The 27,738-nt window shown below is 38.2% G+C and overlaps 1 protein-coding gene across 7 annotated transcripts in view; it reads left to right on the top strand.

Annotated features, from left to right (window-relative positions):
- The window catches only part of LOC126284259 (small G protein signaling modulator 1-like), a 263,420-nt gene that overhangs the window by 205,536 nt on the left and 30,146 nt on the right, over positions 1 to 27,738 (top strand). For all 7 annotated transcript variants that reach the window (XM_049983066.1, XM_049983065.1, XM_049983060.1 and 4 more), the window contains 3 exons: positions 2,461 to 2,585; positions 6,146 to 6,325; positions 17,111 to 17,220. In XM_049983066.1, coding sequence (XP_049839023.1) covers positions 2,461 to 2,585; positions 6,146 to 6,325; positions 17,111 to 17,220 — 415 coding nt within the window. The remainder of the gene's footprint in view (positions 1 to 2,460; positions 2,586 to 6,145; positions 6,326 to 17,110; positions 17,221 to 27,738) is intronic.

Below are 27,738 nucleotides of genomic sequence, written 5' to 3'. Positions count from 1 at the left end.
CACAGTCTAATTTCCTATCCAACCCTTTTGTAATCTGAGTTTGTACTCCGTCTCTAATGCCTGCACTGTCTACAGGGCATTAAACTCTAATATTCCTTCCATCCTTCTTTCAAATAACATAATCTAGTTCTCTCAAGCAATAATACACCTATTAGTATAACAACATGCTCTTTGCCAGTTTAATCTCTGAGGTTTATCACATTTATTTACATGATATGTTCTTCTAGTGGACGTTGTGGACTGTAATTTACAAAACATAAAGTTTTTAGGAACAGTAAATTTATTTGGTCTTCTTGGGCTTGAAAATGGAGAAGCTGGTTCACAATAAGGCATGGCCAAAAACTCAATTGTATACCAGTCTTTTTGTTGTGCCTCTCTGTGACTCATTGTTTCCTCTATATAGTGAGTAACAATATATCATTTGCACAATATTGTTATAATGCCCTGGTAGCACAGTGAACACCTTACTGGTAGCAAATTGTTTTCCCTACCATTGTCACAGAATTGCAATAAATAAGCTGGTTCGAATGGCTTCATGAATGCTATCCTTAAATTGTGCCTTGTGCATTGACCCATCTCCTCCGAACACAAAGGTAGAAGAATCAAGAGATCTTGATCACTGATTTCATTATAGGCTGACACTGCGAGCTGCACCTGTGACGTGAAGCTGTGTGCGGTTGCTGTGTGTGATCAACCCTTCTGGGTTGGTGGCCTCAGTGGTAACAGGGTTGGATAGCGGTGGTGGGTCGTTGTCAGGATGTTGGCCATACGTATCTCATAAAAACAGTATAATTTGTCAGATACTTTATTCAGACTCAAGCTACAACAATGCAGCGACCTTGTCCCACCTTGGCACATGATGAGCGCAGCACACAGAGTGTAGCTGAAGCCAGTAGGTGGCCAGAAGCAGCTGTGAAACGAACAGCTGGAGGAATGCTGACACCCAGAGTATTTGCAGCAGCGTGCGCACCAGCTATGCACAGCTTGCTGCTTGCAGCAAGGAATGCCAGCAGCACTGAGGCCCCATGTTATTCTTGCAGGGGATGTCAGTCCTCATAAGTAGGAACTTGCCCTTGTGAGCGAAGGCATGCGGTACCATATCAACTGCACCAGCATAGGAGAATGAGCGGCTGCACTGCCCTGGTCTCAAACAGCTGTCCTCCAGGGCTGAAGTCTGCTGTGGCTGGAGAGAGCTGGAAGGTGGCTCACAAGTGGGAAATCCATGGAGATGGACTCAGATCCTCCATTTGAACTAACGATAGTGAAGGTCCACCCTCGTAGTGGCTGCCTGCAGAACAACATTACCACCTGGTGTAGTGCTCTTCTTGTGGTTGGTGCTGCCAAACTAGCACACTTTTGGCTAGAAATGATGGGTATTTATTCTGATTAAGTGGTCATTTGTTGTGCTGATGTACCGCTTCTGTGGGCATATATAACAAGTCTTTCACTCAAAGGTGCGGAACTGGCCATCCAGTTCCAGCGTAGCCCTGTCTTTTCACTGTGGTATCAGTGTTCCAATGCTCAACCTGGATTGGCTCATAATGCGTAAGCAGGCCAATTGCTGCAAGGTTTTTGGCTCCTGCCAGCTTCTAAGGCTTCTCACAACTGCAATGGCAGAGCTGTTATTTTCATAGTAGTGTTCAAGAAATATTAAAAATTGAATAATTAGCAATTTGACAAGTTCTTCTACTAGAAGTGGGCATTTCTGGAATCAGAAAAATCATGGCTACTACAGAACCATAGACTGAATTTTGGAAATAATCACAAATTTTCAAAATGAAAAGTTTTTCGGGAAAAAAGTGCTTGTGGAGAAGAGGAGAATGAGGTCTACAAAATGAACTATATCAATTCAGCCAGAAATATCAATTAACTTGCTGCAAACTTTATCTCTACATGTTGTTGATGAATCTTAAATTGTGAAGATTTATTTATGAAAATTATTCCCAGTTAAACTAACTGTACTGTTTTTATCACTGCATGTGAAATTACTCTGTGACCAATATAATTGTATGACTTGCTGCTTGAATAAGAAAGTACTCATTTTGTGTAACTTTCATATATATTCTGTTCACAAAGCTGGAGCAAATGAAATAATAATAATAAAAAAGAGAGAGAGATATTGATGATATAAGTGGTCCAAGAACAAAAATGGGGGTTCCACCTCACTCTGTTACACCCTATACTGCATTTGTGTAATTACTCTCTTAGGTCTAAAGACTTAGTGTTGTTGTTGAGTGCCCATTTGGAAGTAAATTCAACTGCTTTGAACTCTGTGACACTTGACAGTGTATAGAGGGATAACTATTTACTATCTTACATAGTTGTAATTGTGCCTTGTGGTATCATTTATCTGCATCATTTACATGACAGCTTTTTTGCATTTATTATCATTATCATTATCATCACCATCATCATCATCATCTTCTTCATCATCCAATTAAACATATCACTTTGTTGCAGGCAGAACTGCTGGAAACATTTGGCTTGAATTTACATCGCATTGATAAAGACGTTCAGAGGTGTGACAGAAACTACTGGTATTTTACACCTGATAATCTGGAGAAGTTACGAAATGTTATGTTCACGTAAGTTAATAAAAGTCTTGTAAGTCAATCAAAAAGAAAAGTTTTAAAATGTGCCATATAATAACTTTTCTGTGGTAGCCATTTCTGTAGCAGCTACGTACAAATTGTAGTAGTTCAAAAGAAAAATTGCTTTTGCATGGTGCACATCAAGTGTGTTTATTTAACTTTTGCAACTAGAAGCGTTTCACCATAGTTGCAAGGCATCTTCATTGAGTGTCCTGAAATATTACATGATTTTTTTCATTTGTAAGTATAAGTTACTGTTTGCACAATCAGGTTATAGATTCAAAACAGTTTTTATAATAAAATGCAAAAGTACTTACAGATCAGTGCCTGAGTCAGTATTTGTGAGCCAAACAACTTTTTCTCGTGGCAGATTGTTTGAAAGCTTACAGGTTTTTTTTCGGTCACTGTAAAATACAGCACTGTAACTGCCATTTTCTGTATTTGGAGTATCATTCATATCTGTGTGTGTTTCCAGCTTTCTCAGGTTTTGCTTGTAATTGTTTTTTTCTGTGCTGTCTGTGTGTTGATGTCAATTCTCTCTCTCTCTCTCTCTCTCTCTCTCTCTCTCTCTCTCTCTCTCTCTGTGTGTGTGTGTGTGTGTGTGTGTGTGTGTGTGTGTGTTTCTCTCTCTCTCTCTCTCTCTCTGTGTGTGTGTGTGTGTGTGTGTGTGTGTGTGTGTGTGTGTGTGTTTTCTATTCTTTATTTTATTATCTATTTTTACATATATTTTTTTCTTTTTTGTATTTTAACTTTTTTACTGTTTATTATTATTTCTTTTTCATTTATAGATTTGAGAGGGAAATAGGATTTGTGATCATCTATTGGGACTGCTGTGTATTGTGTGATCAGTCAGTGTACACAGGGAGTGGTTAGTCATATTCACGTGATCATTTAGTAGTAGCTTCTTTTCAGTCTTTGTTTTGTATATGTGGTAAATGTAAATGTTGTGTGGCTAGGGCCTCCCATGGGGTAGACCATTCGCCGTGTGCAGGTCCTTCGAATTGATGCCACTTCAGCGACCTGCACGTCGATGGGGATGAAATGATGATGATTAGGACCACAAAACACCCAGTCCCTGAGCGGAAAAAATCTCCAACCCAGCTGAGAATTGAACCCGAGCTCTTAGGATTGACATTCTGTCATGTTGACCACTCAGCTACTGGAGGTGGACTGTCTATGTGGTTATTTTCTTGTAAGGTTAGGAGGTGACTTCCATTATTTATTCTGTCTATCTTCATGTCTTTCTCACACTGAATGATAGTGTTTGCAGCTAAATTAGTAGATGACGTGATTGCTTTCACAAGACGCCCTGCCATTAATGGGGTAGGAGGGGCCTGTGACAGGAGTGGTGCAGATGATAGTGGGAAGGTGTTTGAGACAGGTTTTGCATCTATGTCTGTTGTAAGGCTTCGAGACATGAGACAAGGAATTGGGAGCAGGAGTAGAGTAAGTATGGACAAGGATATTCTGTATGTTGGGAGGCTGGTGGAGTACCACTGTGGGAGAGGTGGGGAGGGTAGTGAGGAGGGTATGTCTCATTTCAATTCGCAGTGAGAGGTAGTCTAAACCCTGGTGGAGTATGTGATTCATTTGCTTCAATCATGGGTGTTTCTGGACAAAAAGGGAGGGTTAACTTCAGTCTGTCAGTGAGACTCTTGCCATATTTGGAGAGAGGGACTGCTCGTAGCTACAGATGTGATAGTCACAGGTGGCTAGACTGTGTGGAAGAGGGTTCTAAGAATGGAATGGGTAGCAGCTGTCGCAGTAGAGGAACAGATCTCTTATGACTTGTTTTGACAGTCTCTTACCGTCCGCCATGTACTCACTGTCTGGCCACAAAGAAGCACTCCTCTTGTCTCAGTACCACCAACTGAATAACATTCCCTGCCAAGATTTTAACTAACTCTCATCATGCCCTGAAATACGAAAGCTCTGCCCCCACCCCTCCCAAAGCGGTATTCCAGTGTCCTCCCAACCTACACAATATGCTTGTATATTCCTGCTCACAACTCCTTGCCTCACAGCTTATATACTTGCAATAGAGCTATATGCAAGAGCTGTCCCATACATCTTCCCACTTCTACCAACTCCAGTTCTATCACAGGCATTAAGGCAGGGCAACGTGTGAAACTAGTCATGTGCTCTACCAACTTAACTGCTAGCACTGTCTTTCTGCATGACAAGCTGTCACTCATCATAAATGGCCACCAACAAACTGTAGCCAGTAGATAGCTGGACCACCCAGTTTCTGAACATGTCATCGCCCAGTGTGATGTGCTTCACTTTGCTTCACAGCCTGTGCAGTCTGGATTCTTCCCACCAAGGCCAACCTTTCAGAATTGTTCATGTGAGAACTCTACTTAAAACATATCCTTCATTCTCATAATCCTCCCCACTGCACAAGCCTCTTGATAGTCCCTGTCCTCCACCTGCCTATCCACTTCTCTGCTCCCACTCCAGCATTCCACGTGCTCTCTATCCTCCATTCCACGTGCTCTCTATCCTCCCACTAGTTATCCCATCTAGATTGATGTTTATGTCAAACATAGTCAAAGTAGGACTTAAGTGCCTGCAGGCAGTGGCCTTACCAGAGAGAGAGAGAGAGAGAGAGAGAGAGAGAGAGAGAGAGAGAGATATCTGTGCTCTTGGAATTGGTTTGTGTCTATGCATGTGTGCATTTTCTATTTCTGAAGGAGGATTTTGTCCAAAACCTGAAATATTTCTAGCATTCGTTTTCATTTTCTCTGTCTGCAACTGAACGCCTTCTCTATGTGGTTATTACTTGCCAAGAAGACGAGAAATGATCAGATTATAAGACTTAAACAAGTATGTTACATTTGTGCACTGAATTAAAAGCAGGTAGTACAAAATATGAATCACCAAATCCTTGCATTGAATTACTTATGAAATAATTTTACTTTTTTGTTATCAAAGCTATATGTGGATGTTGACCAGTGTTACTTGCACTTATTTTCACAATTGTAGGCACAAGTGTAAGAAACATTACTGCCAGATGTCATTATTGTCTAGTTTCTTTAATTTTTTCAAAAGATGGCATCCTTAGTTAAAAAAAAAATGATTTACACTCATACAGAACTCTGCCAAAGCTTAACCCACTAGTAAACACAGTAAGTACTAACTTATGCATAAGATGAGACTATATTACGCTGGGATTATGTTATATAACCACATGCCTTCTTACTTAAAATACATAACATCAGCAGATACATTTAAATTAAAGCTGAAATGTTCCTTGCTTGATTATTGATTCTACTCTGTCTCTGAATTCTGGAACATTATAATAAGTAAACCTAATTTATCAAATCTTGTTAATTATGTATTATGTCACTTTATGGCATTATGTATAGTGACTGAGTTGATCATGTAGTCATGCTTAATATCTACTGTAAATATAAATTAACTATCTTACCCCTGATTTGTCCTATATCATACATGTAAACAATGTACTAAAACTATTTACTGGACCAAATAGAATAAATAAATAAAAATTAGCATTATATATTTTACTTCTCTAAAATGCTATTTATTTGTAGGTATGTTTGGGAACATCTGGAAGTTGGCTACATGCAGGGAATGTGTGATTTGGTTGCTCCTTTACTTGTCATCTTTGATGATGAAGCCACAACATATGCATGTTTCTGTCGTCTCATGGAACGAATGGCAGCCAACTTTCCACATGGGGGAGCTATGGATACACACTTTGCCAATATGCGGTATGTTGAATGTTTGTATCCTGTACATTTTTTTAATGCTGTTTTGACACCAAATTCATGAGTAGGACTTAATAGGCACTTCCTGGTCCTTTTGACTAAGTGGTACACAAATATTGGAAAGACTGAAGGTAACAACTAAAAGTATAGTTGGTGTGTGAATGGCTAGTAGGCACATAAACAACATAGAGTATGTTGCTTTCAGATGACATCCTCCTTTGGAGTTGGCCACATAGCCAGTAACAGTTGCCTCATATTTGTCTCATATACATTGTCAAGAAATGGTGAACAACTTCGCTGTTACTATGGATGAGTATCTCAACTGGGCAGAAAATACTTTTTCCAATTGCAAGAAAACTGCCACTTGCCTGTATATGCTGCAGGATGTCAAATGTAAATTTGGGCAATCACTTGTTGTGCCAAACACTGCATTAGTAGCAAAAACTCTATAATCAGTTAGAAATAAGCATTAATGCTTGTGAGAGGTACATCTACAATATCCCTCTATTTGCTGCACATATCAAGAATAATATGAAAATAATACATTACTACTCTCCATCTGGAGGATATATTGAGTCATACGCAGACACAATGAAAATTTAAACTTTTGGCCAAAACGTCATCTTCTGAAATAGCGAACTCGCACACATTTTCACATTAGCACAACTCATACACACCTGACCAGTGTCTCTGGCCACTTTGGCTGGAAACACTGGTCGTGTGTGTGTGTGCGTGCGTGCGTGCGTGCGTGCGTGCGTGCGTGCGTGCGTGCGTGGGGGTGCACGTGTGCGGGCGTGCGCATCTGCTAATTGCATTTCTGTGAATGTGTGCATGTTCTCTGCTTCGAAAGATGGCCTTTTGGCCAAAAGTTTAAATTTATAGTAGTCTTTTGCTATCTTATCTGTGACTCAACATCTCCTCTATATGGTGAGTACCAATATAATATTGTTATTTCATTCTCTACTTTCCATTAGTTGATCATATCAGTGCTTCATATGCCCAGAGTGTTGTGGCCACATGAATTATGCAACTGGCGCATGCTATGTCCACTTCATTGGCTCCTCAGTGTATGCACCTCATTATGTTGCATAAGAAATTGAGTACCTGGTACCTCATCAGAATCCCAACACATGGTTTCACTCATCTAGTATCCTATACGTGTGTATTTGTGAAACGAAAACGTGTGCAAACTCTTCTGTTGATGCTGTCCACATCAAGAACAAGCTACCTTGCAATTTTCACACAATTCAATGCTCTGTTGTATTTCAGAAAGAGGCAAAGTACCTCCTTTTTTCAAGCTCATAATTTTCCCTAAAAATTAATATGTACGGCCAGTTATTTCTATCAAACAGTAATGCATGTTTTGCATCATCATATTTTGCATCGTTTCATTTCTCAATCTGTCACACCACTTTCTTTCCTCCCCCTATTCATTAGGTGTGATCCATCATATTCCTCTTTCTCTTTCTTTCCCACCTCTTGTTAAACTATATACAATTTTTTTCTCATCCATCATCTTAATAGAGTAGCGAGACTGCCTAGAGAGTAAGTAAAGCTGTACCATCCAGTTTTAATTGAGGAGTCATTTCTGGATCTGACAGTTTTTAACATTCATGTTTACATAAAGCTTTTAAGGCTTTGCACATCACACTTCTTAACATCTCTCTTCCTCCAAAAGTATACAGTTCCAGCAATGACTGTTATCTGCTGCTTGTCACCAGTGTCCTGATTACCATCTTTCCTATTCTAAAAACCCCTTTTCACTCAGTTCAGTAGTGACAAAGATAATGAAATATATAGATAATTGAGATTTTTTACTTTAAGTCAGTGTCAGCTTAAATATAAATGTATAACATTTTAAGTAGGAAAACAGCTTTGTAGATAGACTGTTCTTAAGTTGTTTGTAGTGGTAATTAAGTTGATAAATATAATCATCTCGATTTTTCGTAGATAGTGTTGGCTGAACTTGTTGTCCAGTAAAATTCAGGATGACTCCTCCAGAGGGCCTGATGTTACCAGGTTTATGAAAAAACACTAACTTGTTAACCATGGATTATCATTGTATAGTCTTGTACTCAACTCTGTCTATAATATGACACTCTTCATTTACATAATGAATGGCACTAGTTTAAAATGATCTCTTTCAATTTAAATTCTGCTTTTAAGATTGATTGGTTTTATATTTCTTCTCATACTGATACATTACAAATGTGAACATTCTTGATGAAGACATAGTCGACCATAGTCAGCTCATAAAATAAATTTCACATCATTTAATATGAAAGCAAGTTGCAGAGTTGGTCTCCTGCAAACAATCTCCTCCAACATTTCGCAGAAAGTCTGTAGACGAAGTTACATTACAGTAAGCAAAGGTAGCACACTTCATTGGTGCAAAGACTTTGTAAGATAACAATACAGCAAGTCAAATGCTAACATTTGTAAACAAAGTAATAATCAGAGCACAAAGATATTTTATTAAGAAAAAAAAACAGTTATATATTTCTAAGTGTAATTTTTGGTCTTGAAGTTTCATGATTAGGATAATGTTAAATGTATAATTATCTGTCAGTCACTGATGAAAGAAACAAATTCAATTTGATAGCATAATTAATGGTTTCATATGACAGTATTACGAAAAGGATAGATTGCAACTCACCATATAGTGGAGATGCCGAGTTGCAGACATGCACAACAATAAGACTGTTAAACAAGCAAGCTTTTGGCCACAAGGGCTTCTTCTGAATCTTTGTGATATTGCCCAGCTGATTTTAATCTTTTCTGTGTACTTATTGCTGCTATCATTGGTATGGATGAAATCTGTCTGCTTCATAGCCTCTAGTGATACATTCTTGATATCCACTAGCTCAGTCTTATATGATGGCTGTAGCATTCTGTATCACCATAACACAATATTTTAGCGTTTCTGAAATACACTCTGAAATTATATATCCTTGAATGAAAGAAGTAACTGTGTTTTATGAGCCTTGTAAGACAAATTATAATTTAAAGATGATGCTAAAGATAGCTATAAACTACCAAGATAGGTTTTCGCCAAGGGAGTGTTCCTTTTGACTCAGTTTTAAAGGTTGCTGCAGCCTAGAATAGAATTTTTATGTAAATAAGCCAGTGAGGCAACTGCTGGATTTCAGATGACTTGAGCAGATGATGTATAATTGGGATACTTTCATCTGATGCTGAGGTGGGTTTTTTGTTGACATTATTGAATTCTGTCTTAACACCAGAACTGTTAGTAATAGTAGCAGTGGTGCTGCCTCCTGGTAGTGAATTGCAGTTGTGAAAGGGGGACAGGGGAATCCTGATGAGTGAGACAAAAGCTGAGGAAACCCTTTGCACAGTACTGATTGAAAGGGCAAGTTTTCAGGGTTTTTTTCCATTTCCAGCAACTGATTGCTGTGTGTTTGACCTGCAGAAGGTGTAAAATACCACTTGGCATCACCAAATCGTGTCTACACTACACGTGTGAGACTTTTGGGGCTGCTTACCCATTTGTATCCAGAATTTTCTACGGATGGGGCCAACCCTCAGCAATCATGTGTACAGGAAACTGAAGTACATCAGGGATCAGTTCCAAACACAACCTTTTACGTCATTGCCTTCAATGGTATCGTGACTGCAGTGAGGCTTTTGGTTCAACCGTCACTATATGTGGATGAGCTTTACCTGTATTATGGCTCAACATCATTTTGCACCACAGCACGTCAAGTTCAGGGAGTTGTGCAGAAATTGCTAAGGCACTTCACCTCAGCACGTTCCTATACGTAAACCTTGCGAAAAAATACATCTACACAGCCAGCTTCTGATTCACTGAGTACTACCTCATTCTTTTCATTACTGTCCCTTAGTACATGTACATGACACAACACAGCAGTAATTTGGTCAGCACAGCACTCTAAATCCTTCCCAGAATTTTGACATATGGAGGAAAGTGTTGAGTATGACTTCAGATGCAACTGTGAGGAGAGGTGGGCTACAGAGTAGTGTAGCAACTGTTGTTGTAGTAAAGCTGGACAGGAGCATAAATTAATAGTGAATAAGGCGACATAGTAAGCAGAAGATTTACTTAACTTGTGTCTCTCCAAATTTACGAGGACCCATTACAAATAATGTAGCAAGAAGTAAAGTCCATCTAATATGATGGCAACAAGGATGAGGTGCTCTGAACTAAAACACGAACAATTGTGTCGGAGTCCTGATGCGTCATCTGTGTAGCTCCACAAAATAAAGAGGCTCCAATTGTGAGTGGGCTGTGTTGCTGCTGCCAATCATCCCATATTGCAACAGAGGGCACTCACAGTCCAGAGCTGCTACAGACGTGGTTCAGTGGGCATGCTCCTTTCAATCCACTGGATCCCGTCTGACAGCTACCAGAGTCTGTTGAATTGATATATGATACCACAGAGTGTTTGTCCCTATAACAGCAAACACTGTGCTTATTTCCATATCTATACAATAGCCCTTTTTCAAGGATGTCAGATACCTTGGTACTTATCAGCACTTCCAGGGAATATATCAGCATGAGCCTCTCCCTTCAACTTAAGATTGGCAACTCTGGCCAACACTTCATTGCCCCACAGAGGCAGATTCCCTACATCCACTAAATTTTGTATGAAAGTGTTGACATTTTTGCCTGGTTTACCCATGAGAGTGGGAACCAGCAAACCTACTGCAACATAAATTACAGGCTGGGGCAGAATAGCACAAGAGAACTCTGGAAATGGAGCAGCAGGGCTAGTTGCAGCATTTGTTGTTGTTGTGGTCTTCAGTCCAGAGACTGGTTTGATGCAGCTCTCCATGCTACTCTATCCCATGCAACTTTCTTCATCTTCACGTGTCTGCTGCAACCTACATCCTTCTGAATCTGCTTAGTGTATACATCTCTTGGTCTCCCTCTACAATTTTTACCCTCCACACTGCCCTCCAATGCTAAATTAGTCATCCCTTGATGCCTCAGAATGTGTCCTAAGAATCAGTCCCTTCTCCTAGTCAAGTTGTGCCACAAATTCCTCTTCTCCCCAATTCTATTCAGTACATTCTCATCAGTTATGTGATCTACCCATCTGATCTTCAGCATTCTTCTGTAGCAACACATTTCGAAGGCTTGTATTCTCTTCTTGTCTAAACTATTTATTGTCCGTGTTTCACTTCCATACATGGCTACGTTCCACACAAATACTTTCAGAAATAACTTCCTGACATTTAAATTTATACTCAATGATAATAAATTTCTCTTCTTCCGAAGTCTACAATTTATATCCTCTCTACTTCGACAATCATCCGTTATTTTGCTCCCTAAGTAGCACAACTCATCTACCACGTTAAGTGTCTCATTTCCTAATTTAATTCCTTCAGCATCACTTGATTTAATTCAACAACATTCCATTATCTTCATTTTGCTTTTATTGATGTTCATCTTACATCTTCACTTCAAGACACTGTCCACTCCGTTCAACTGCTCTTCCAGGTCCTTTGCTGTCTCTGACAGAACGACAATGTCATCAGCAAACCTCAAAGTTTTTATTTCTTCTCCATGGATTTTAATTCCTAGTACAAATTTTCTTTTGTTTCCTTTACTGCTTGCTCAGTATATAGATTGAATAACATCACGGATAGGCTACAACCCTGTCTCACTCCCTTCCCAACCGCTGCTTCTCTTTCATGCTCATGGACTCCTATAGCTGCCATCTGGTTTCTGTACAAGTTGTAAATAGCCTTTCGTTCCCTGTATTTGAACCCTGCCACCTTCAGAATTTGAAAGAGAGCATTGCAGTCAACATTGTCAAAAGTTTTCTGCAAGTCTACAAATGCTAGAAACATAGGTTTGCCTTTCCTTAATCAGTTTGCTAAGGTAAGTCATAGGGTCAATATTGCCTCATGTGCTCCAACATTTCTACAGAATCCAAAGAGACCTTTCCTGAAGTTGGCTTCTACCATTTTTTTCATTTGTCTGTAAAAATTCATGTTAGTATGTAGCAGTCATGACTTACTAAACTGATAGTCAGTAATTCTCACACCTGTCAATGCCTACTTTCTGTGGGATTGGAATTATTACGTTCTTCTTGCAGTCTGAGGGTATTTTGCCTGTCTCATACATCTCGCTCACCAGATGGAAGAGTTTTGTCATGGGTGGCTTTCCCAAGGCTATCAGTAGCTCTAATGGAATGTTGTGTACTCCCGGGACCTTGTTTTGACATAGGTCTTTCAGTGCTGTGTCAAGCTCTTGACGCAGTGTCACATCTCCCATTTCATCTCCATCTGTGTCCTCTTCCATTTCCATAATATTGCCCTCAAGTATATTGCCCTTGTTTAGACCCTATATACTCCTTCCATCTTTCTGCCTTTCCTTTTTTGCTTAGAACTGGTTTTCCATCTGAGCTCTTGATATTCATACAGGTGTAAATGAGGTCCATTCCACCAGACTTTTTCCCCATCACACCTAGAATAGCATTTCGCCGCCCTCCCCATCTCCACAATATCCTTGTCAGACCCTATGCACCTTCAAAACCCATTTTCCTAACATATGGTTCCAATCCCCATGACTATCCATGTTGTAAGGCACACTATGCAACCCATATCACCTCCTATACTAGACCATTAACTGGGAAAACATATACTATCAGAGGGAGAGCCATCTGTAAAACAATGCATGTTGTGTAGCAGCTGTTATGTAAACATTATTTGGCCTTCTGCATCAGTGTGACTACCACCAAGTTATCAGTTAGGATGAATAACCATAGACGGTGTATACTGGCAACACTGAGCTTTCTGTACAACACGGCAGTCATGTCCTCGGTGCCTCTTTGAACACATGCACCATCTGGATTCTTCTCCGAAACACCAGTTTCTCAGGACTCTGCAGGCATTACATGTCCTTGGTTCTCACCACCCACATGGCCTTAATTTACATTAATTTCTTTGCTCTCAGCATTCTTTTGAGTAACTACTCCTTTTTTCTCTCCCTTTTAGTTTTCTATATCTTTCATTTTATTATCTGTCCATCCCCCCTTCCACATGCATGCATGTGCATGCTGATGCTGACACACACACACACACACACACACACACACACTCTGCGCTTAGCTTTCCACTTTTATTAACTTGTGTGTGATGTTTTGTCAGTTATCTGTGTCCTGTGTATTACCGTTCCCATTTCTGTAAGCTCTCAGTTTTTCAACTCTCATCTGGAGCAGTCCCCAAAGTCAGTCTTTCCTTCTCATACCATCCATTAATTCTCTCCTGACACGGAGTTCAGGTTGCTTTTTCTAAAATCACTCCATTTCGTAAACCTCACCTCTCTTCCTTCCCCTTCAACCCTTGTGCCAGAAGAAGGAACCACTGGCTCTGAAAGCTGGCAAATTTCAGTACCTTTATGATGTGTTCTCCTGCTACTGCTTGGTGAGAATTTTTTTTGTATTTTATGCTTTATGTAAATGCTCACAGAACCTGCACCTTACTTAAAAAATTTGAATCCATCTGGAATTGAACCCAGGCCCTGTTAGCAAGCACTATGCCACAGAGTGACAATACTTGTTGAAAAAATCTACCTTGGTTTAGCATACTAAACTTGAACCAAAAACTTGCAAGTTAATTTTCTTGAGAAATTTTGATAAATGCATTGAACTGCTTTGGGAGAAGTATATCTGAGTTTTGAACTTCACATACCATAAATATAAAAAAATTCACAACACTGACTGTAGTGTTTTCCCGTAGCTAGAGAAAAACAAGCAGTGTGCTACACATGGAGGTAAAATTTAATTCTGCTCCGGTAAGTTTGATTAAATAAATTAATAATCTCTCTGGGTTCACCTTAAGTATGGAATATGGGATATGAAGCCTTGAGTGTATTTCAGTACACTGAAACACACCGCCATTGTAATACCATATGCGTGTAAAACAGTGGTCATCTCAAGAAAACTGGATGTTAGCCATGGTCAAATTTAACTGTGGTTAACTTCCTTGGTTAACTTTATTTAGGTCTGTGCACAAGAATTTTGCACTGAATAGGGCTAAATGCTGACTTTACTGTGGTTAACGTTTAATGAAAGTTGGTGCAATTGGCCGTAGATTTTTGATACCCTCAGCTACTATGTCACTAATGCTCACATAGAGGAAAAAGTAGCAAAAACTGAAGGATTTCCAAAAGTACAAATGATAAGTTTTTTACTCTGTCCTCTTCACTGTCCATGTGCAAACTGCAGTGGTGGTGGTGGTGGTGTGACCTATTGTTTCTCACAGCACAGTTTTTGATATGGCATCATTTGAAATTATAGTTGTGAGCATGACTGTAATTGTCCAGAGTGTGACAGTAAAGGTGCACCAAAAACCATATAAGGGGCTCAGTTAAAACAAATGTTGCATGCAAAACTGGATGACTTGCAAAAATAACAAATGAATATCAAATGAACATGAAGTTATACTGTCCCAAATTGAGGTATTGTGGTTTATGCATGTGTGTAAAATTATAATTTCACTCATTCATTTTATTGTGAAGCACCCACTAATATAGTACTTAGGCTGTAGGGCCTCTATGTTTCGGTAACAAAACTGGCCTCAACACAAATTTATTTAGGCTGTAACCTACAGAAAGTTCTCTGGGGATTCATTTTCCAGGACATTAAGTAGATTTATAACCACATTGTACTGTTATTGACAGATTGTGAATAGACTACCCATTGTGGATTGTAACTGTTCATCATTAATTTTCTCCACTTTAAGAATTTAAATGAAACCTCTGTTAGTAGTAAATCAGTTACACCTGTTTAACTAAAAAGTAATATACAAACAAACACAACTTGTGCACAGATCAGCTGATTTGAACCTCATAAACTTCCAGTGCATACATTTATTTTGTGCTCATATGAGGAGTGAAAAAACTCTTTATTGCCATAAAATATGTAAATGAAACATAAGCCAGAACTACCATGCTTCTGTTAGCATATACACTTTATTTTCTTTGTCATGATTGCAGTGTGATACAATACAAAAGTAAGTGCTCACTTCTCTGTGAATGGGTTATGAGTGTAGGAAAAATAAATTAAATGTTTATCAAACTCTCACAGAAAATTATGTGCCATACAGTTTCATATTTTGTAATACACATAAAAGGAAGAGAGTTACACAAGCATTTCTGAATATATAGTCTATTATGAATGTAGCTGTATGAAACAAAAGCTTCAAGCATATTCTTATGCTATTCACAATAGATCTTTCTTGCTCATATTTGTTGTTTGAACCCAGTGTGAATAAAAATACAAGGAACGTGTTTCAAAACGAAATGTCACTAATCTATGATTTGAGAGTGCCAATAATATCACAACACAATTTAAACTTGTAGTATAATGCTAATAATTGGCGCCACTTAAGTGGTGTTGGTGTTCTGTTAGTTTCACATGCAAATCTGGTTTAAGTGAAATTCCCCCCCACCCGCACACACACACACACACACACACACACACACACACACACACACACACACACACAACTACTTAGTAAACTCCTGTGAAATAATTTATTAGAAATGTGTCATGCAGCTTGTGAACAACTTCTGTGCAAAATTTTAAAATTACTGTCTAGAGAAGATTATCATTGTCAGAACATACTATTCTTTCCTACACGCACATTTTGAAGAGGCCACAGTCACATTTAGGATATATAAAAGAGTATTTTATTATTTCTTTGCAGCAGCCATGAGTCAGTGGGAGAAATGTTACTATTAGATGGTACCCTCAACCATACATGATGTGTCTGAATGTAGATGTATGTAGAAGTCTGTGCTTATAGTTATCCTTTTCAGACCCATTGGCTACAATTGTGTACATTAAATTTTACTGTCTCTTAGTTGGAACAGAAATATTTTTACCCAGTGCAAACTTCATGTACACATTTGTGAATGTTCAATCTTGTCATCACATAGACATGCTGCCAACTGTTGGGCTTCTCTATAACAACATCAACAAGTCAGTGTAGCAGTACTTGGCACCTTGTAACTGCCAGAATATATGGATGTGGTTAGTTTGTTATATTCCACTGTATATATAAATATTATTATTGTTATATTGTATTGTTATTATTGAATGACCAGTTTATTACAACAGTGAATATTTCAAAATTAGTTATTTTAGTCCATAAAAAGAAGCCAAATGTACAAAGTATATTTTGAATGAATATATTTGAGTAAATCTTGCATCTAAAATCATTAACAAAATACCTAAGAGCATTATAGCATGAAAGAAGAGTTTTCTTTCTCCAGAAAAAAATCGGTGGGAAAGGGTTAATGAATTAGTAAGAAGCAACAGCAGATATTTGAATATTATTGTTAATATTTGCAACCATTTTCCGCAGATACTGATAATACCTTCATTATGTTTTATCATAAAGATAAGAAAATTTCTGTCTTTTGCAACTGAAATTTATTCTTGAGTAACAAATATGTATTCAAATGTGGTATTTATTTTTGTGTCCTGTTCACGCATCCATTTGTTATCCTGTATGTTTTAAATGCATATGGTATAGGTTTCTTCCAGAAATATTTCTTTGCACATAAGCTATACTCTAGAAAACTGCACATCCTTATAGTGCTCGTGGTCACATGCTTTAGAGCAGCTCTAAGGTACTAAGTATAAAGTACCAGAATTGGAAAGAATGATTCCTGAGTTTTATATGATTCTTGTTCTACAGCTGATTCTGTGCCAGTTAATGACTGAAAAGATATATTTATTACATTTTTGTTTCCTCTGCTGTTTTGAATGGTCATTATAATTTTTGTGGCAGGTCACTGATACAAATACTGGACTCCGAGATGTTTGAATTGATGCACCAGAACGGAGACTACACTCATTTTTATTTCTGCTACCGCTGGTTTTTGCTGGATTTTAAGAGAGGTTAGTGATATGTTAATGCTTTCTGCATTGTTGCAGTTCTTACATTGGTTTTGTCAGTTCATCCTGCTTTTTGTTTATATAACGACATAAACATTTTATGTAAGTTTTGTTAATTAGTAATGTATGTAAATTTGAATACAGTCAACCTTTTGCTGTGTCTTTGATAATGATAGAAACTGAGGTATTGTCAGTTGTAGTGTTGTAGGTTTGAGTCATTGTAAGTATAAATTGATAAAAAATGCACATTTACATGTAATATTTCAGTACTCAGCAAATGCGGAGAGGGGGATCTAAGTGGTAGACAGACATAGGGATATGCTGATAAGTTGCGTAACTTCTGGTGTACTTCTTCAGAGCCAACACAAACACCTCTGTATCTTCTCATCTGTTACCATCTTGAAAGATTGTTATGTTGTTTTTGATATTGTATCCCAAGATACTTAACTTTTTTGCTCATGTCATTGGTTCCTTCATCTATTCTCTCCTTAAATGATCAGTGTTGTGGTGAAACATTTATTAGTTTAGTTCATTTTGTTACATAATGCAGGTGAGATTGTGATTGCTGGTGTTAGTTTCTGTAAGATTATTGAATTTATGTAGACAGATTGATAATTAATAAGTTAGTTTCATTTTACTTGGATCATTGCATAATAAATCGTAATGATGGCGAATGGGTCTTTGACATTTACATCACAGATTAACTTGTAAGTATGACTACATGGTGAACATATGTAATGTTGTTTTTTTAATATACAGATGTGAGTTAGTAATTTCTACCCAAATTGAGGGTGGGACAATTTGCAATAAACCTGTCCATTATACTTTTAACAACATTGTTTATTATTTCTTCTGTTTCTGTACGTTTGTTTGAATTGATTATTATACTAGTGTCATCCTCAAAAAGAACTAATTCTGGTTGTAGTATATTATCGGATGATTATTTAGGTATATGACGAATAATGGCAGGTCTAAGATTGAACCTTGGGGAAAACCCATACATGATTTATCCCCAGCCAGAGAAATCTCCCATTATTACATTGGTTGGGTTATTAAGTAAAACTTCAGCATTCTTTTTGTTAGATATGACATTATCCATTTGTTGGTTATTCAGGAGAATATTGTGACTCACACACTCAGAATACCTTAGATAGTTCTCAGAGAATACCAACCAATGGCTCATGTCGGCACCAACAGTGCCTGTTGCAGGGTTTCTGAGGTGATCCTCAGTCCTTACAGGCAGTTGGTAGAGGTGGTTAAGAGTGCTGCCTCTTGTGCGGGGTGCAAGCAGAGTTTGCAGTTTGCAGTATTGTTCCCAGAGTTGATCAGGGTTCTTGGGTTTGGAGCTGAGTGAAGGGTCTCAGCCAAAGACTTTGTCGACTCTCTGATGGTCTTGGCTGCAGATTTCTAGATCAGTATTATTGTGTGGGGATTTGTAGGACTCACCTTTATAGGTCAGGGGTGCACTACACAAAGGAAGCAGCTACTTGGGTGGCAGAGTACTCGTGGAGTGCACATGAGGGTTTTTTAAGGCTAGTCAGTAGTTTGTGGTGCTCTGATGAACATTGGCAGTCGATATGCAGCAAGGGAAATCAAACACGAGTTCAAAATAAAGACACTTTAACGATCATAATTTCATCAGTAAATTGTTTAGTTGTTCATAATAAAGCTCCCAAATTTAATGCCCCCCCCCCCCCCCCCCCCCTCCCAAGAAAGTTCTCGCATCACACTCAAATAATTCTTGGGACTGAGTGCTAGCTGAAACCTGAAGTGGGAAGCTCTGAGATATTTAGTGAGTAGTGAAACATTTATCAGAATGACAGATTAGAGACCATAGGAGGGGCAATATTCATTGCAGTTGACAAAAACATTGTCTTTATTGAGGCTGGTATTGCATGTGACAGTGAAGTTATCTGATTGCACATAACAGTTGTAGCTGATACCAAGTTAATTGTTGGATGTTTTTACCGGCCACCTGATTCTGCTGTGACAGTTCTAGAGTCATTCATTCAAAGAAAGTCTATGGTCAATAGCACGGCAATACCCAGATCATGCAATAGTAGTTGTAGGTGACTTTAATCTGCTGATTATAGACTAGGATGTCTGTGGATTCATTGCAGGGGATACAGACAGACAGTCATGCGAAATACTTTTGAATACATTTTCTGAGAACCGTCGTGAGCAGCTAGCTCGGCAGCCCACACACATTGGAAATATCTTAGACCTGGTAGCTACAAATAGAAGGACTTATCAACAATGTCAGTGTAGAAACAGGGATTAGCAATCATGATGACATTATAGCAACTATGATTATGAAAGTTAATAATTGATTAAGGAGGCTAGAAGAGTGTTTCAGCTAGATAGAGCAGACAAGCAGTTTTTAGTATCACACTTGAACAGTGAATTGGCATCACTTAGTTCCACTAAGATGGATGTAGTAGAATTATGGGAAAAGTTTAACTAGATTGTAAATCATGGTCTGGAGAGTTTTATGCCTATTAAGTGGATAAAGGATGGAAAACACACACTATAGTTTGATAATGAAGTTAAGAGAATGTGGAGGAAGCAGAGGCTGTTGCATGTTGCACTCTTGCTTCAAAACAGAATGCACAAATGACGACAAGTGAATTTAGTAGAGATTCGGGCATATGTGAAAAGATGTAAGCATGAAGCATACAACTACTACCACCGTGACACCTTAGCAAAAGATCTGGCCAAACCCAAGGAAATTCTGGTCTTATGTAAAATTGCTAAGTGGGTCTAAGACTTCCGTTCAGTCTGTTGTTGACCAGTTTGGTGTGGCAGTTGAAGATAGCAAAACAAAAGCTGAAGTTTTAAGTTTCACGTTCAAGAAACTGTTCACACAGGAGAATCGTATAAACATACCATCATTTAACCATTGGACCATTCCCATATGGATGACATAGTAATAAGCATCCCTGGCATAAAGAAACAACTGAATGATTTGAAAGTAAATAAATCACCAGGTCTGGATGCAATCCTAGTTATATTTTAGAAAGTGCATACTAAAGTGAATTGACGGCATTGGCCCCTTACCTAGTTTGGACTTATCGTGAACCTCTTGCCCAGCACAAAGTCCCAAGTGACTGGAAAATGGTCCAGGTGACTCCAGTATATAAGAAGGTTAAAATAGCGGACCAATAAAATTACAGACCAATATCCATAACTTCTATTTGCTGCAGAATCCTTGAACATATTCTGAGTTCAAATGTAATAAATTTTCTTAAGACTGAGAAGCTTGTGTCCATGAATCAGCATGGTTTTAGAAAACATTGCTTGTGAAAAACTCAGCTTGCTCTTTTACTGACGTGATGTACTGTGAACTATGGATGAAGGGCAACAGGCAGATCTCACATTTCTAGATTTCCAGAAAGCATTTGACTGGCGCCCCACTGCAGGCTGTTAATGAAGATATGAGCATCTGGCATCAGTTCACATATATGTGAGTAGCTCAAAGACTTCTTAAATAATAGAACCCAGTATGTTAGTCTCAATGGCGAGTGTTAATCAAAGATGAGGATGTCTTTGGGGGTGCCCCAGGCAAGTGTGATAGGACCGTTGTTCTCTGTATACATAAATGATTTGGCGGATAGGGTGGACAGCAATCTGTGGTTGTTTGCTGTTGATGCCATGGTGTACGGTAAGGTTTTGAAGTTGAGTGACTGTAAGAAGATACAAGATGGCATAGACAAAACTTGCAGTTGGTGTGATGAATGGTAGCTAGCCCTAAATGTGGAAAAATGTAAGTTAATGTGGATGAGTAGGAAGATCAAACCTGTAGTGGTTGGATATAATATTATGGTGTCCTGCTTGACACAGTAAAGTCATTTAAATATCTGGGCGTAACATTGCAACGCGATATGAGATGGAACAAGCTTGTGAGAACTGTGGCTTGTGAAATATGTATGTAGATGTTCTCTGTAGAGCAATCCTTCTCAAATCCAAACTGGTTTTACTGACCAATTTATTTTAGTTCAGGTGGGATATGTAGTGAAGCAGGTTAGTATTTACTGACATCCCTCCTATCACCTTTTTTATAGAGGTGTATTAGACAGGGCTTATTACTGTATCTGCAAACAAAGCTTACACTCACCGTGGTGGCTGCTGGGAGTGACCTACAGGCATTTGCCATACACAGTCACTCCCATCAGACACTGCGCCAAGTGTCAACTTTGTGTATTTAATATGTGGTAACAAATCTTTAGTACTCTGTTCTGTACACTACCAGATCCAGATGAGCTTCATTTTTGAGATAACATATGATTTTCTTAATGTCAAGGGGAGCAGTTGGTAACACATTCATATGATTCACGTTGTTTTTCCAATATACTGCTTTGATTTTTCTCTTGAACTGTTTGTCCCTCTGTTTTCTGCTGTGCATAAGAAATGATAATTAACATATTTGCTACCCCTGACTCATCATTCATGACCTTTCATTTAATTCAGTAGTGTTGTTATCCTGTTTCTTCAATAGTTGTTGCAGGGTTTCAGTTAATTTATAAAGTATCTCATCACTGGTCTTCATCTCTGAGGAGTCTCTGAATCCCCAACTCATTTATAGTTCTTCTTATATCTGTAGAAGAATTCAACTTCTACCAAAACCAAGATTCATAAACACTGATTTTAGGAAGGCTTTTATTATGCATTTACTTGGCTTGCAGTTTGGAAATCTCATACCCTCACGTTGTTCTGTAATTAAATGCAAAAACTGGGTGGAGGGCAAAGTAAATTGTACAGGTGCGGTACAACATCTTATCTAATTTAAAGTTCAAATAAAAAACAGATGGATGAAAGTGAAGAAGCAGTTTTAACATAGATGATACTTGCACAGTGGAAATTAAAAAATGTCATGCGTGTCGTGTCCTCTACTATCAGTGCACTGTTGAAAGTGACTTTCAAAACTCTGTACCACTCTTAACGAGCATTTCGTGAGGAGTAAGGCCAGTTTCTTCCTGTATTGCATTTTCTAGGGAAGGAAAAGTCCTTGGTCGAAGTTTGAACATCTCAGTTTTGAGATGCCCTCATAGAAAAAAATTGCATGGTGTAAGATCTGATGATCATACTGGCCAAACGATGTCACCACGAGAAGAAATTAAGTGTCTGGGAAACATTTGTCTTGACATTTGAAGAGAACTCAGAGCTGTACAAGTGAAGGCTCCAGCCTGATGATTGCATACGCTGTTATCTGCAGTGCACTGGATCTCGATGCAAAAAAAAAAAAAAAAAAAAAAAAAAAAAAAAGTGTTAATCATGTGAATGTAATGTCGAGGGTGTACTGTCACAATAGCATCATCCTCTTCAGACAAGTGAGGACCAGTTATTGTGACTCTCTAACTGTGCTCAATACAGTAATATGGTCATTATGTAGTGGTTTTTGTTAAGTTAAGGAGGGTCCTGTCCGCTCCAGTATTGGGAATTTTGTCGATTACTGCATCCTTATATGTGAAAATGTGCTTCTTCACTATGAAGGACCACAGCACCTTCAGGCTCATTTTGAAGGACATTTGCACATGATCTTACATGACTATCATAATCATGTTGAAACAATTTTGAACAATGAGCATCTTGTGTGAATGAAATCACAAATCCCATTGCAAAAATTCAGTGTAAACTACAGTCACATTACTAAGGAGCTCTAGCATGTTTTTGAGTGGATCTCTTTGGAGAGTGCTGAAACTGATGCCTTAGAGTGTTGTTTATTTTCAAGTTATTGAACATCGTGTGGCCTTCCTCTTCTTTCTTTATTTTTGTTACCCTGTTTAAACCAGACTTCCCTCTCCGTAGATATCATTTACATCAATACAGTTTTTTTTATTGTGTTCTGTCTGTTTTCAGTTCATACTTTAAATTATGGAGGATGTATTACCACATCCTTTATGTTATGAGGCTATTATTTTTAATTATTTTTCAATGTGTGATCTCATCCACATCCCCCTTTTATCTCCCTTGTGTTTAATTATAGCTATTGGAATGGATTTCTTTTCTTCAGTTCTGTTAGCTTAGGAACTGATAAAAATAAATTAATAAAAATAAATAGAATTAGAACAGTGCGAGGTTTGGATTATATGGTGGATAATGAAGAATATACAAAATAAATTTCTTGATTTTTTTTATGCTCATGCATATCAAGTGTTATGGAGCAGTGTGACATTTTCAGCATATTGACGTTACTCATGAAAGGCATGATGTAACTTTACCAGTGTTCTATAGCTTTCAGATCAGACTTCACATAGGCTTATGCACACAGAAATCCTAAAAATAACAACATGCATCCCTCAGAAAACTTGGAATTTTATTTTACTGTATTATATATAAGAGTGACACTGAATTTTTCCTTCTGCCCCTAGTAAAATATATTCCATTACAAACCAGTCTGCATACTCTCAAGCTTCAGACAGTATATTCAGTCAGAGTCAATCAATAGTTTTGGTTCCTCCCAGAAATTCGTGCAGTGTTGATATTGTTAAACCTCATCAATGTTTTGTTAGACTCATCTGTACTATGTCCGCCATCAGAAGTTACTGTGCTTGTTACTTGTCACATAGAAGGTAGTAAATCAGTAAGATTCACCTGGCTTCCTTCAAAGGGTCTTTCACAGCAGTAGAGGCAGAAGGTTCCACTGTGGGAGGTGTGGAGTCCAAATCCCCATTTAGATTAATGTACTTTCTGTAAGTTATTTCAGGAAAATGTTATGATGATTCCTTCAAAAAGGTTGCAATGATGTTAAATTGAGTTTGTGTTCTGTTTCTTTTGGCTGTGCTGTCAAGAGCTATATGAAATTAACATTTTTTTTTTCTTTTTAGAAGCTCATTATCCTATTTACTGACAATGATAGTGTTGTGCTCATTTTTGTCTGAAATCTTCATCATTTTCTTCTATGCCATATTTCCCATGCCCTCCTAGTTTCAAAGCTTTGTGTATTTCTCTCATATTTCATTATTATTCATATAGATTACCCAAAGTTTTCTTTAACTGTTGGGGATAAATATTTCTATGAATTGTTGAATGAGGTTATAGCTTGTTCGCTCCTTTGTCCATGCCAAATATAAGCAAATGACTCATGTCTGATGACCTTAGTGTCAATCAGAAACTAAATGTTGACAGGTGATGGTTTTAGCCCACACACTTTGCTACAGCTAATGTGTATAAGCATCAACATGAGCCACTAGCCCAGTGCTGCTGACACTAGTAAGTGTGCAAATCTGCAGGTGTATTATTCAGTCTAGTTATGCAGCTGTGAATGCAAGATTGCATAAGCAACAAAGGCTCCTGAAATGTGTTTTTGTTTACAGCTTAGCTTTCTTGTACGTGGTTGTGTGTGACGTACATTGTTCAGAATGGTGGCTATTTGAGTGACAGTAGGATCTTATAAGGCTAAAAAGAGTAGGAAGAGCAAAAGGTTCTTTGCCAAACAGTTACTGTATGTATTAGGATGTAGTGATTTGGAGTTTGATGATAAAGAATTGGGGAAGGATAGCTGGAATCTTGAGAATGCAAAAGCCTGCCATAGTTGTGATAGTGTGGAAGCAGAGCTTTCAAATATGCTTAGTGACAGTGCAGAATTGGAAGCCATGGAAAATGATGGTGATGAAATTGTTGATGTTGGTGAAGAACCCTCACTGCCAGAAGTTAATATTATCTGGGGAGTATTGGCATGATGAATCACAAGATCTAAATTCATTTATTTACAAAATGAGAATGTTTACTTATTCGTATTAATAGCAATACCCCTATCAATTTCTTCAGGGTACTCCTTATAGATTATATATTCCATGGTATAGTTGATGAAAAATACAACAATGCTGTGAATATATTTTTGAGTGATACTGTGAAGAAATCGTCTAGCACTTGTAGCTGGAAACTTGTTAGAGCTGGTGACAGTGTTAATGGCTTCTTGCTGTACTGCTCACAAGAAATGCTGCTTTGTCAGCTTGGCTGAAAGTACGTAGACAACAGCCACACTACGACTTGGCAACATTTCAGACCAGTTCACTTGAATCTGCCTTGTGGTTGAAGAATGAGTACAGTTTACAACTAAGGTCCTTTACCTGTTTGTGAAATGCTTGGTGCCTTCCGGTGCTTCAGCCATTATGAGAAAACTCGCAGAACACCATGGAAATCAGTCAGTCATAGTTTAACACATGTAAAATATGATGAAACAATCAAATATAATGGACTTTTCCACAGTACAGAATGTGTAAACAGACGGATTGCTGATTGGTTGGCTGCACAGCTGTCTGCTGCACATCTGTGTCACAGGGGCCATAAATACTGTTGTCAACTATAGTATAGATGAAATACTTGTTTTCTTGGATGCTGCTTGCACAGGGATGCTTGACGATATGGGTGGAAAAATCTCTTTGTGAAAAGAATAATTTACATTTGTTAGAGAAGTTGCAGATTGGTCAACATTCTATGTTGACAATTACTACAATAACCTTTAGTTTATTGAATCTGAAAACACGCTGCACTGTGACTTTAAGGTAAAATGGGAGGAACACCCCTAAAGAAACTGTACCTCTAAACTGGGTAAAAGGGAATACAGCTACAAGATGTGATTATTGTAAAATGGACAACTTAGATGAGAGGTTATTTACATTTCCACAGAATTTCATAATATGATGGTACAAGTGACAAATTAAAGATAGCAAACAGTTTCAAAACTGCTGCCAATTATCTAATTCAGTGTGAATATGTCCAGGATTTGATAGGCAGCACCAGTTGCTGTCATATTATTTGTTGGAATAAATATCATGCACTGGCTCATAAAGCTATTCTCCCACATCTCTGTTTTCAATTCACAACACCTATACAAGAAGTACTCTGGGAGTAAAATGGTACTGTATGAAAGTATAATAAAAGGAATGAAGCAACAGCCACTCCCAAGGGAAGTACCAAAAGAGATGAGGAAGAGATTTATTTGTAAAATACCCAGAGTTTATAGAAAGTTTCAGACAGAGCATTAGGGAATGATGAACAAGAATGGGGGAAAGAATGGGTAGCTTTGAGAGATGAAATAGTGAAGGCAGCAGAGGCTCAAATAGGTAAAAAGACAAGGGCTAGTAGAAAGCCTTGGGTAACAGAAGAGAGATTGAATTTAATTGATGAAAGGAGAAAATATAAAAATGAAATAAATGAAGCAGGCAAAAAGGAATACAAACATCTCAAAAATAAGATCGACAGGAAGTGCAAAATGGCTGAGCAGGGATGGCTAGAGGATAAATCTAAGGATGTAGATGCATATATCACTAAGAGTAAAACAGATACTGCCTGCAGGAAAATTAAAATTAAAGAGACCTTTGGAGAAAAGAGGTCCACTTGTATGAATATCAAGAGCTCAGATGGAAAACCAGTTGTAATCAAAGAAGGAAAGGCAGAAAAGTGGATGGAGTACATAGAGGGTCTATACAAGGGCAATGTTATTGAAATGGAAGATGACATAGATGGAGATGAAATGGGAGATATGATATTGCGTCAAGAGTTTGACACACCACTGAAAGATGTTGAAACAAGGTCCTGGGAGTACACAACATTCCATTAGAACTACTGATGGCCTTCGGAGAGTCAGCGTGATCTGGTGAGCAAGATGTACGAGACAGGTGAAATACCTTCAGACTACAAGAAGAATGTAATAATTCCAATCCCAAAGTAACCAAGTGTTGGCAGGTGTGAAAATTACTGATCTATCAGTAAAGGAAACAAAAGAAAAATTTGGAGTAGGAATTAAAATCCATGGAGAAGAAATAGAAACTTTGAGGTTTGCCTATGACATTGTAATTCTGTTGGAGACAGCAAAAGACCTGGAAGAGCAATTGAACAGAATGGGCAATGTCTTGAAAGGAGGATATAAGATGAACATCAACAAAGCAAAATGAGGATAATGGAATGTAGTGGAATTAAATCGGGTGATGCTGAGGGATTTAGATTAGAAAATGAAAAACTTAAAGTAGTAGATGAGTTTTGTTACTTGGGGGGGTGGGGGGGGGGGGGGGGCAAAATAACTGATGATGGTCAAAGTAGAAAGGATATAAAACATAGGCTGGCAATGGAAAGGAAAGCATTCCTGAAGAAGAAAAATTGTTAACATTGAGTATAGATTTAAGTTTCAGGAACTCTTTTCTGAAAGTAGTTGGAGTATAGCCATGTATGGAAGTGAAACATGGGCGATAAATAGTTCGGACAAGAAGAGAATAGCAGCTTTCGAAATGTGCTGCTACATAAGAATGCTGTAGATTAGATGGATAAATCATGTAACTAATGAGGAGGTACTGAATAGAATAGGGGAGAGGAGGAATTTGTGGCACAGCTTGACTTGAAGAAGGATTCGGTTGATAGAACATGTCCTGAGGCATCAAGGGATCACTAATTTAGCATTGGAGGGCAGCGTGGAGGATAAAAATTGTAGAGGAAGACCAAGAGATGAATATCCTAAGCAGGTTCAGAAAGATGTAGGTTGTAGTAGGTACTTGGATGAAGCAGCTTGCACAGGATACGTTGGCA

The sequence above is a fragment of the Schistocerca gregaria genome, chromosome 8, assembly GCF_023897955.1.
Source record: "Schistocerca gregaria isolate iqSchGreg1 chromosome 8, iqSchGreg1.2, whole genome shotgun sequence".
In the NCBI taxonomy this organism is placed as follows: Eukaryota; Metazoa; Arthropoda; class Insecta; order Orthoptera; family Acrididae; genus Schistocerca; species Schistocerca gregaria.
Note: the sequence above shows the minus strand (reverse complement) of the source record. Positions and strands in the feature narration are given on the sequence as shown.